This window comes from Lycium ferocissimum, chromosome 5, assembly GCF_029784015.1.
Source record: "Lycium ferocissimum isolate CSIRO_LF1 chromosome 5, AGI_CSIRO_Lferr_CH_V1, whole genome shotgun sequence".
Classification (NCBI taxonomy): domain Eukaryota; kingdom Viridiplantae; phylum Streptophyta; class Magnoliopsida; order Solanales; family Solanaceae; genus Lycium; species Lycium ferocissimum.
In genome coordinates, this window is record NC_081346.1 from 54,767,041 (window position 1) to 54,779,802 (window position 12,762).

Here is a 12,762-nt window from a genome sequence, read left to right on the forward strand (position 1 = left end):
CACGCAATACTGTGTACACATGTACTCTGGACGGAATACCTTCACGTCTCGGTAGCACAACCCAAGGTGACTCGTGAAGTCTAAGTGATACTGGTCCCGGATCTTTGCCAACAGACCGATAAGACTCCGAATCTTTACCCATGGAGGGTTCTCACTAGCACCACCCTGGAAAACCTGTAGAGTCTATGCACTCACCCAATCCACGATTCTAGGACAAACATCGGATATCGAACTCTCACACCACTCTTATCCAAAAATCGAGCCCAGCTCATCACAGTGTTTCATCAAGTACCAACAATGTATCAACAATATATCGTGAAGGATGAGAATGCGTGCAATGTATGTGTCAATATCAATAATCAAGTCAATATCACAAAGTACCAAACATGGGTACGCCAACACTATCATGAAAGACTGCACAAATCATATAAGACTCTATCCTCGTATATACATCAACTCGTAAGATACTACAATATCACAATCAAGATGGAACAACAATTCCCAATATCTACTAATAACACGTGGCATCAAGCCAACATAATCGTATAATCAAGTCACAACACAACGAGGTGGGAAGCCCCAATCACACAACAGGGGCCAACCTAAGGCAATATCCAACCCAACTTCATACCCGAAGGTTTACATGCTGTCTCCAACAATATCATTTAAATATATGCTTCGCTACATGAAGTCTCACCAAGGGTAAGCCATAGCTTACCTGGATAGCCGAACAATAAACATCAACAATCACTCTTTATCCTTGGCCTTCCGCTGAGCCTCAAGATCAAAGAAGTCTAGACATATTTGAAATCTAGATTAGAAATCCCGAAGACTGATACCTATATTGCTATCATTCAAATTTGGTCAAAACTAACCCTAGAATTTGGGAAAACGGGGCCCACAAGATCAAAACAGGAAATTCGGCTGTAAAATATCAAATTAAGCACTAGGTGATCAAAACCCAATGACTAATTGCTAAGTAACTCAAGGATTCACCTAATTCCAAATTTCAAGTAAAACCCTCAATTTTGAGTATAAACCCTAACTCTTAGATTCAAGGATTCAACACTAATAATAAAATTTATATGATTAATAACCTTAGATATATCATAATCTAGCATGAACCCAATCAATTTCATCATTTAAAAGCCTAAGTAGAATATCCATTAAATTCACTTTTTATCTTCCATTACTAAGGAACTAATGAGGAAAGAGGAATTCTAAGATGATTAGAAGTAATGAATTAGTAAGGAGATTAGCAAGACTTACCACCAAGATTTCCCCCCAAGAATCCTCTAGCACACTTCCCAAGAGCTCAAATTTCATAATGGTGATAAATGATAGACTAAGGGCTTTTTAATACACACTTAATAAAGTAACAGGCCCGATACGACCACAGCGGCATCGGGGCCGCCACGGCGCCACCGCCCCGGTGTCTTCTATGACTGTCTGGATGGTCTGGACAAAACACACTTGGCCGCCACAGCGGTGCCGCTGGGATGGTACTAGTGCCGCTCTGGCGGACACCAGGCACCAGAATCCCAAATATTTTTCCAAGTTCCAACCGATATCCCAACCAACTCCTGAGGCCATCTGCTCATAAACCACATACACAGACCTATGTAAAAACACGCTACGAACGCACTCATGGCCTCAGAATTTCCAACGGAGGTCTCGTTGATCGAGTCAGCCCCCAATACCTCATTTTCAATTTCCCAACCCAAGTCCCTAAATGCATCCAAATGCATTGGGAACTAAACCAGTTATACACACAAGTTCTAAACGACCATCCAGACCTCTCAGAATTGACGAATTTCCGAAAAAGGTCCTTTTACCTAAAGGTCAACTTTCAGTCAACTCTTTTTTGCTTAAAGCCCATATTTCGCAAAAAGTCGCCCGAATCAAATCTAGACATCTCGAAAAGTTTGTCAACTGTTTCCTCGGGTAAAAAATGAGCTAATCAAGCTTGGTAAAGGGCGAAAATGTCGAAAAGGATATAACAACCAAACGGGTCGTTACATTTTTGGTTTGGATATAACCAACCCATTTTGAATAATGATTTTCTTGAATATATCCAAATGTTTAAAATACATTTCTATAGTATTCGAAAATACTACGATATCATCAATATATACAATGATAAAATTGCTACATGGCATAAAAATATCATACATAGTATTTTGAAATTCTGAAAGGGATTTTTTTTTTATCCAAATGGCATAACATTCCATTCGAATTGCCCTACAGGGACATTAAAAGCATTTTTGTATTTATCTGCTTCAGCAATTTGAATTTTGTCAATATCCTGATTTTAAATCAAATTTTGAAGATATATAAGCATTATTAAGTCTATCCAACAAATCTTTTTTGTGTTGAATAGGATATCTAATCCATTTCAAAACTCTATTAAGCGGTTTATAATTTATAACTAATCTAGGAACTCCTCGTTTCTTTTTAACATTTTTATTAACATAAAAAGTGAAGTAATTTCCTTTTTATATAATTCTAAGTATTCAGAATTCATTTGACATGGTCTTGCTTTTTTAGGGATATCTCCCTCATTAAAATTATCTTCATATGGGAGAGCAACAACATGCTTCTTTCTATTCCAAAAAGCATTGGAATGTTCACTACAAATTTGTAATAAAAACTGGTTTTTTATAAATTCATTTTTTTGTTGTAATTTAGGATTTTGTAAAATTTACTCAATATTAATACTATAAATTTCTTAATTAAGAAAATTGACTTGTTGATATTTATTCATCAACTTGTCTTTGATTTCATTTATAATGCTTGTAATTTCACGTATAAACTGAAATTTAACTTCTTTTCCTTCAAAGGTTCCTGTTATACCTTTCTCATCCCATTCCAAAATAGAAAATATTTTTTGAAAAAATGGAGTGCCCAATATAATTTCGTTTGAAATATTTTTTACCAGTATAAACTTTCTGGTATACAAACCTTTTCTTGCCAAATATAAGATCATATACGTACATATATCTATATATATATACGTTTGGGTTGGGGGGGGGGATACCCGTTTAATAAAAATTTGTCGGGCCCAATCCAATTTGGACCGACCCATTCCAAAAACGCTTATAAGCATTCATGTATACCAAATGAACTCTCATTTGGTAGAAAGGGGTTTCTACACTCGAAACCCTTGCAGCCTCTGAGAGATTTCTCTCTCTTTGGTTCAAGTTTTGCCGGAAATGGAAAAGTCAATGCTGCCACTTCACCTTTGCAGTCTTTGGTGTGTTGATTTAGGGCAAAGCATTTATTGCTTTGTCCTCTTTCCACCATATCTCAACCAAACAAGGTATAGTGCCTCTTTCTCTTTTGCTTTTTCTGCAAATACGCTCAACAAGGACAAACCCTTGATGGGTTTTGTCCATATCTCCATGATTTCTATTGGTTTACAACAAATTGCAAGGATTCAAGAGAACCCCTTGCAAATTACAAGTCCCACATCGGTTGATACACTAAAAATTTGATTTTTTGGGGCTTATATAAAGAAATTCCTATTTCAAAACACACACACACAAATGTCTCAAAAAATTTAGAGCCAAAAACACTTAATATACCCAGGGATCTAGCAATTTCTACTAGAACCTTTAATTTATTGAGTTTCATAGTTAATTTTTTTTTATTCTTTTGTTTGATGTCGAGCTTTGGTGTTAAGGAGCAAAGGGATCTTCAAACTTCAAATATCGACTCAAGGCTGCACAAAGAAAAGGTAATGGTTCATCATTTAAGTTTGTTTTAGTTTAATTGTTTATCTGTGTGTATGTGTTTATTTAGCTTGTTTCTGCTTATTGTTGGTTAATAGTAGTTTTAGCATAATTATCTGTTTAGTTGTTAGTTGAATATAATAGTATATCAGTCATTAGTATTTCTAAGTTTTGATTAGGTCAAAATGCTTAAGTGTTGTTTAGATATTGTTGTTGGTTTAGTCTAATTGCTAGTATGCCTATATAGCATTTATGTTCAATGTAGTATCGGTTTAACATGATAGTCTTAGTACAACTTAATTTATAAAGGCTAATCCCCTTAACAAATTTAAGTTAAAGTCTATTTGTGATAAATCAACTTTTTCATGATGCCTCTTTAGCTAAAAAAGATGTTAAAATATTGTTTTCTATTCAGCACCTCACTTGTTCTTTGAATGTTAGTATGTTTATAGCCTAGCTTAGTTGTTGCTTGAACAAATGTATGCCAAATCAAGTTATCTATGTTACCGGCATGCCAATAAGTTTGTTTAAAGTCTGAATGTTGTCTAAACCCTTGTAGGTTAGTCATGTGTGGGTTTATTAGCATATTATGTGGCTTGATTTGGCCCAATTCATGTCTGATTATGAGCATGCCTGAATATTGTTGATTATTTTAAAAAAATATGTGCTTGATAATATAGCCCTAGGTCATAAATAAATTTAGATATCTTCCTTATACTTTTATGTGGTTTAAATGTTCTTTTTGGTAAGGATAGTAGTGTGCTTGCTTTATATTTGTTTAAGTATAGTTGTTGTTCAAATCGTATATGTGTTGGATTAGCATAAGAGGTATTAACCTTCATAAATGTCTGCTTGTCTGGCCTGATTTGGCTCAACATTTGGTTGATTTTCATGTGTAATTAGCATGCACGGCTATTAACCAATTTGACGTGTGAACTAGCTTACTTCACTTATGAGTTCTGTATTAGCTTAGCTCATAAACTTAGTCTTGAGGGATCAGCATATGTGCTCACTTACTTTAACTTATAAGAATGCATCAATATGTGTTAGTATGATAATGAGTTAACTTGAAAGTACTGGAGTATGAGATTCAAGTTTTAAACATGTTAAACATTAATCTGTATATGCAAGGTTTAAGTTAAGCCATGTGGAGAGTTTATACCTTATATGTTTTAATTAAACAGTGGATAGTTCTTTCAAATATGTCTATTGGTTGCTTAATGTGTGTTTAATTTAGCCAAGCCTTGTCTTTATTGAAATGCCTATATGTTGATGTACTCATGAGCTGACTAATGAGCCTCAATCAGTAAAATATCTGAAGTATTTTGCAAAAATCATCTTTGTTTGGTCCCAACCTATTTCAATGCATGATTATTCATGTATACTATGTGTACAAATGAATCTAAATGCCTAGTAGCAAGTCAGTCACTATGAGCATTTGCAAGTCAATCATATGTTAAAGAAAATGCGTAAATGAAATCTTTTTAAGTTAACTGCATGCAGTAGATAACTTTGGTTCTTGAGACTAACTTTAACATGAAAAAGTATGGTTATATTCTTACTATGTGGTTTGTGGTTATGTTACCCTAGCTGTTTGGTTGAAAATTGACAGTTGAAACAGTTAGGAGTTTAAGAAGTAAAGTTTTATCCCGATTATGGTAAGTTGAAGCCAGGTCAGCTGTTAGAGTAAAAATGAACTGACTATAATCACCTTAAGTAAAAAAGTGCTCAAGAAGTTTTCACTTAGTTTATAATACATGAGAAGTGACTTACCTAGGGGTAAGAAGAATTTAGGAAAGACTTTGAGTCCCCACTCAGTCTAGTACTACCTATTCTAGGCTATTAGGGTTCCTTCTTGAGTATTTGCAATGTCATAGGACCCTTTTGGTCCCTGAAAGTGTAAAAGAGGAGATTGTGTAAAAATAGGATGTATAAATGAAGTTGGAGATCTGTTTGAGGAACAATGGGTCTATCTCTGTAATGTTTTGATTTTGTATCCTGTCTGGGTTATCTCATATCATGATTTAGAAGTCTTTAGTGATGTTTCTCCCTTTGTGGCAGTCCAGATCAGAGGCCTGTCTTGTTTGATTATGTTTAGGATTCCAAGAGGTTCCTTATAGTCATTAAGAATCTGTCGAAGGTCTTAAATGTGAAATTTAGCATGGACACCCCTTCACCTTTTTCCTCCTCTTGTTTGGACTTCTAAACATGATGAGTGACATGTATATTGATCAAAATTTGAAATAAATGATTCATGTTTATGTTCACTTGTTGCTGATGTGAATGTCTTGTTCTTCCTTTAAAATAAATCAATTTTGATGTGTGTCAATTTCCTTGAGTAGGTATCATTAGTCTCCAAGAAGTGAATGCGCAGTATATATATATATATATATATATATATATATATATATATATATATATATATATATATATATATATATAGATATATATCTATACGAACTCCGTGTACCTAAGTTCTGAGACCAAGTTTGAGTGAACTGTTACATTTTGTTTGTTCACATTGTCCATTCTCTTCTTTTCCCTTTATATTGGACATGTTATAACTTATGCATATACCAGGTATATAAGATATACATATCCTTTATATACCTCAATATATATTGAGCTGTGTATCATGTATCCCCATGGTATATCATGATAATTTTGAAGAATAGAGACTGTGCTTTAACTGATTTAGGCTCATCCCTTTTAATTTTATCACTACATAATTGGGTTTATTTTTTTTAAAGAAAATTTATACCACTAGAAAGAGTGTCTAGCCGTCTTTTATTAATAACAATATAAAAATCCTCAACATGTATAAGTACAAGCAAGGGGGGCTAGGCCTTATCTTACAAATCCTAATGAGGTAACGAACCTTTACTAATTGACAAGCATGAAGAAAATAAGAGCTAGAGAAAAATAGGTATTCTATGATCATCACAGAGTTTATAATACACTTTATGATGATATTACAAATTAGGATGCTTAAGTAATGCAAAAATATGAACACCAAGAGGAAGGTTGAGCTATCAACCTCAAGCTTCCTTTTATATATGTATGAACTAAAAAAGATAGCTTGCCCATCTAATGTAACTTGAAGTATTTTCCTCTTGTTTTCTTCTTCAAATCTGTCCAATAATATTTTATAGTTCATCTCTCTTTCTTGAATTTACTAGATCATTTTGAAGTTGTTGACACTGTCATAATGATTCTACTTTGCCAGTCGCATAGGTAGGTGTCTTGAAACAAATTCCTCAGTCACCTTACCATCCCAACTATGCTGCCTTCCATGTGTCATCTTTTTGCTTTTGTTGCTTCCACTTCTTTGTTGCCTAGGTGAGAGATCCCATCCCTAGCCACTTTGTCAAAGCATATATCTAGCATATTATCTTCCTCATCCTCATCAAAAAGTTCATCGCCCAAATCAATTACATAAGCATTAGTTGGACTAAATACTGATACTAAGGCCCCTAACTCATTCTTCTTTTAAATCTCACTTTTAGGCAGAAATGTTGGAGCTTCTGGACTTAATTTGCTTTTCAAGGAAGGAGGCAAAATCTTCTCTTCTTCATCAACCAAATCAGCCCACTTAAGAGCACTTATCTCTCCTTGAGTATTAGGTTCCTCATTTACACCTTTGTCCAATCTCGTCCAAACGAGAGTTTCCAAAAACATTCACAATATCCATAGTGTCCCCACAACATACAAGTGACTTAACACCACTTTGGTTCACTTTATCCAATTCATTTGAATTCATATTTGAATTGGAAAGAGACATAGCTATCTTAGTGGCATTATGACTTGGTGACAACTTATCAATAGTCACTTCTTGTTGCAATGACTCTTTTTGTTGGTTCTTATCAGTCAAGCATCTAGCTCCATATGTTGTAAATTGATTGAGAGCAACCTAAATAGTTGTACTAGAGTCGTCACATGATAATGCATCTTATGTATTTTTAACTGTTTGTTGCGCGATCTTTTGATTACCAGGGCTCCTATTAAAATGTTCCAACTAAATTTTTCCAGTATCCGACAGAGGTAAAAAAGCGTTTTTAATAGATAAATTTACTTTAGGATAGACACACAATTGCATCTTCTCGGTCGCACCTTTGTCATGACTGGGAGACTTAATTCGACTAGCCGAGGAAGTACCGGCCGAATTTTTGTGTGCAATCACTGTCCAATTCCCCATTGCATTATCATTTTCATCTTGCAAATGATGATGCCCTAAAATTTCAGAATCTTCTATATCACTTGTAACAGCTGGGTTCTGCCTCGAATTAACTAGCGACGCTCCTGCAACATTCATAATTTTTTGTTGCTGCAATATCTCTCCCATTTGGGGAACTAGGGTTAACTCTTGATCCCCTGAATTTTCTACAATTGTAGCAGTTCCAATATCACCTATAGCATCGCTTGTTTCTACAGTTGGTCGCTGCCCAGCATCAACATTCGACACAACGCTCTTTGCAAGGTTCTTTTCGCCCTTAATATCACCTTGTGTGTCTATAGTATCGATGTTTTCATTCTGACCTGTAGGTATTTCGTCTGTAGGAATAAAAACATTAGCTAATTATTTCTTGCCATTCAAGTAGGATCTTGCATCACCTTGGAGTTTTTCAACCAAAAGCCGCTCTTCCTCCGATGCATCAACACTTTCTTTTTGTTCAACTAGCTACTTTCCTAATAGCCCACAACATTTATGTTCATCATGTCCTTGGTTCTTACAATGATTACAGTAAAGTGGTAAATTATCATAGACGACCTCCTGGAGCTCCTCAACAAACTTACCAGTTTTTCCATCCACATATTATAACCTTACATGATCTGGATGCTTGTCCAAAAGGTCGAAGATAACTTTAAACCTAGCCGTGCCAAGTCTAGATCAAACTTGAGTTGCCTTGTCAATGGCAATTAGTTTCCCAACTGCCGCTGCAATGGACATTAACGCTCTCCTAGCAAATAATTCTTGTGGCAGATTTGGCAAAGAAATCAATACCACTGCCCTAGACGTCTCTTCCTTAGGGTTGCAGCCAATACTACATGGAAAAATCCTAAATTGATGTTCCTTCCCGTTGAAAGGAAAATAATTCACGATCCTAGATAATGAAGCCACGAAGTCTTCATACTGATCTATCCTCAAAAGAGGTTGCCTTGGAGCAAGCAAACCAATTAAATAATGACCTTGAATGCTAATGTTTTTTGGCAATATTGTGCGGAACACTTACAATTCCGGCACACCTGGGGATAGTTTCACCGTTATTGCTTGATGGAATTCCTCCTCTTCAGAAAATTCGTCACGTTCCTCCATTGTAAATTGTAAAGTTGGTATTCCATGAACAATTTCACTAAGTTTTAGTAACGTTTTTGTTAGAGATGTGGTTGTTTAGTTTTGATTTAAGCGTGAAGCATAAGATAGTTGTTTAGTAGGGTTGGGGCCGCTATCCTTAGGGTTTTGAGAGGTCTCTCCCACAACCAAAGGCTAGGGAGAGAGTGGAAGACATGGCTATCCTAACTTACCATCGAGAGTGAAGAGAGAGGATAGAGCGATGACCTTAGGGTTTCAGTCCACTACATAATTGGTTTGGGCCTTGCCTCGCCTATTTTCCTCATTTGGGCCTTTATTTGTTTTTCTTTAAATTGTGTGGGCCTCCTGTCATGTCTTCTTGGCTCCACTGAATTTGTTTAGGTCTGCTTTGGTTATATACATTCTGATACCTATTGGATATACAACTGAAATATGACTTTGTGTATGTTATCACGTGTAAATGATTTATTTCCTTTCTTGTATAATTTTGCTAACCATAGATGCCTTCTAACTTCCATTTTCTTTTTCCCCTCTCCTCTTTTGCGTGGAACCCCCCGACACGAGCCACTTGGTCAATTTCGAGCCACTGTTGGGCTTGAAGCCTAACAGCTTACTTCTCTGATCGAGTCCGAAAGATTGAAGGCCCACCCATTGGTGGAAATGGTCAACTGGTGGGCTCGGTAGGCCACCAGCCTTATTTTCCTCTTTCATATATATATATATAGTGTGTATGTATTTGTAAAAGATGCTTGTGATATTGGAACCCATTTGGTTAGAGCTTAGTTGAATTAGAAAAAACTATGTGTAAATCGTTTAGAACGGATAGGAACCGAATCATTTTCAAACTTGGACCCAACAAAAGATAATGATAATATGCCTTCAAAAAATATGACAAAAAATGACTTTTTGATCTTTCCTTGCAAGTGTAGAAAACTAAAAACATTGGAGAACATATTTTTGAAGAAAATTTAACTTTTCTTCAACTCAATTTTTCTGAAAAGTGAAAACGGCTGGACAACCTTGAGATTTTTTTTTTCAATCTTCCTTCTTTCAACTTAAGAGTTTGCAAAAGAGATAACAAAAATCTGATTTCAAAATAAATGTCTTTGAAAAGGACTTCAAGTGATTTCAAGTAAACATAAAGAATTTTCCAAACCACTTTGGGCCAAGCCCACTTTAAATTAAAACAAAACAAGAAGAACTCCATTTGTGGAAAAAGGAACCATAGTAGAAGAACTTCACACGCTCTCTTCTCTCTCCTCAAAGTTCATGCAAACCCTAATACTACAAACCCTAACCTAGCCGTAACGTGGCCACTCCGGCTACTGGTCTGCCGTCGTTAGCGGCTGACCAGCCTCTCCCTCTTGCCTCCTCAATCATATTCCCACCTCTACCTCAATCTAATCTACCCCCTTCATCTTCATCTCACCAAACCCTAATTCTTCAAACCGTAACATAAACCCTTCTAAATACTACTTCTTCAAAAGCTTTGCCAATACCTTAACGAGTAGAGAAAATACGCAGAGCAATAAAGCGACAATGTGAGCTTATACCTAGGAAGAATCTAACGTATATTGATGGTGTTCCAATGGTGAAGTGGACCGACGCTGAAATCAAAAGAATGGAGATATTGGAAGACCTTCAACATGCAGTAATAGGCAAGTTTTCTCATGGATGGCCTGAGTTGGAAGACTTACGCAACATTATACCATCACAATGTGGCTTAAAAAGGAGAATGAGGTTGGTTTATTTAGGCCAAGACATGTATTGATCAGATGCTCATTGATGGAAGATTTTATCAACCTTACGTCCAAAGGTGAATATTATTTGAAGGCTAAAGATGGTTTTACTTATTAGATAAGGCCCCTTATCTATGATTCTAAGTTCAAAGTGGATGAAGAAACATCTCAGGCAATGGCGTGGATTTCTTTTCCAAACTTATTACCTACTTTCTTTGTCAAAGAATCTTTGTTTACTTAAACCTGTTGGAAAGCCTTTACGGTTGGACTTGGCAACCATAAACAAAACTCGACCTAGTTGTGCTAGAGTCAAGGTCCAAGTTGATCTTCTCATTTTGAATTACCTAAGTTTCTGATGTTGGAAATAGAGGATGAGGATACAAAAGAAATCAGGAAGATGAAAGTCAAAATTCAATATGATTTCTTACCAAAATATTGTACTGAATGTAAGATTCAAGGCCTTTCTAGAGATGGGTGTAGAATCCTTCATCTTGAATTGAAGAAAACAGCAGATGTTGTGGTTACAGTCTCAGATAAAGGGGTGAAGAATACAGGAAATCAAGAGGAACAAACTATTCAGGATAAAGGCAAGCATGAGGCACGTAGATAGTACCATGGCAGAAATTATCATATGGTGAAGTTTGTCCCAAAAACTAACACTTCTGATAAGGTGAATGAAAGCAATGTTGAGAAGGCTGATGCAAAGAATAATGTTGATTCGGAAGTACAAGTGATGGTGCAAAACAAATTTGATGTTTTAAACCTTTGTGGAGTAAGGTGAGATACCAAGTACAAGTATATCCACAGTGGGGGGAGAATTCTAATGCGAGATGGCAACAAGGATGGTCAAGGTAATCAGGTGGAGACTAGGCTGAATAATGCAGATATGGAACAAACAAATGTGGATAACACTACACAAGTTTCCACACAAGGTCAGCAAATAAATCAGGAAATTATGCCAGGCAGTACTCAGGAAGAAGAAATTCATAGATCATGGGCTGATAAGGTGGAGGAAAAGGAACTGAATACAGGAGAAAGGCAACAGGAAGATGAAGAACAAGGTAATACTGATGAAGACTATAATAAAAAGGACTGTGTCGAAGTATCATTTGAAGGAAATCATCATGGCACTAATACAGCAGAAAAGGGAACAAGTTTGAGGTAAGTAGAGATACCAGACAAAGAGGAGGTGCAAAACCAAGATGTTCATCCTGATCATGATGAACATGTGGCTATTGATGATACAGGATTAGATGGAGTAAAAGAGGCTACAGAGGGTTCTCCCTCAGTGATAATTCATAATCTTGTGCAAAGAGAAGGAAAAGTGCAGGAAAATGTGCAATCAATAGAGGCAACAGCTGTAGATGCCACAAGTGACAAGATGAAGAAGCAGATGTATGTGGAGCAAGATGCAGATCCACCAGATCAGTCTTCCTCAGAAAAGGCAATGGTGATTTCACATAATGAGCATCAACAAGTACACTTTGTAGAAGTCTTCCCTAGTCAAAGAGCTACATGACCTGATCTCTCATAATATAGATGTCTTGGAAGTAGAGGAGGATGTCAGAGATCTCCATAAAGAAGACAAGGAGGAGATTATTAAGCAAAATAAGGAAAACATTCTTAAACAGGCTGATATATCTCCTAATAGCAAGTCTAACAATAAGGGTCAGGAGAAAGGCAAGAAGAATGCTATTGATAAGCAAATTCCACTCAGGGTGGTACCAAAGAGGAATGCTACTAAATCTAATGTTAAATGATGATAAAATCATTCATTTGGAACATTAGGTCAGCGAGGACACAAAAAGCCTTTCATATGTTACAAATGTTAAACAGGCATCACAAATTCTTCTTGATTGCTCTCATGGAACCATTTCAACATATCAGAACAATAAACCATTATAGGAGAAGGTTGGGCATGTGTTTAGCTAATGCCAACTGTAATGGTAAAATCTGGTACTTTGTGGCTGATAATATAGAT

The 12,762-nt window shown here is 36.1% G+C and overlaps 1 protein-coding gene across 1 annotated transcript; it reads left to right on the forward strand.

Annotated features, from left to right (window-relative positions):
- The first annotated feature begins 11,604 nt into the window (after positions 1 to 11,604).
- On the forward strand, positions 11,605 to 12,541 carry LOC132057828 (uncharacterized). The gene is made up of 3 exons (XM_059450423.1): positions 11,605 to 11,935; positions 12,029 to 12,225; positions 12,272 to 12,541. Exons 1-3 carry the CDS (start codon positions 11,605 to 11,607, stop codon positions 12,539 to 12,541), a joined length of 798 nt encoding a protein of 265 aa, XP_059306406.1.
- Positions 12,542 to 12,762: the final 221 nt, after the last annotated feature.

What these genes read in the sequence shown, in the direction of transcription:
- LOC132057828 (XM_059450423.1), top strand. Translation starts at nt 11,605, where the DNA reads ATGCGAGATGGCAACAAGGATGGTCAAGGTAATCAGGTGGAGACTAGG. An exon ending in TACAGCAGAAAAGGGAACAA is followed by an intron (nt 11,936 to 12,028) that starts GTTTGAGGTAAG and finishes TTGATGATACAG; the next exon opens with GATTAGATGGAGTAAAAGAG. An exon ending in ATCAGTCTTCCTCAGAAAAG is followed by an intron (nt 12,226 to 12,271) that starts GCAATGGTGATT and finishes TACACTTTGTAG; the next exon opens with AAGTCTTCCCTAGTCAAAGA.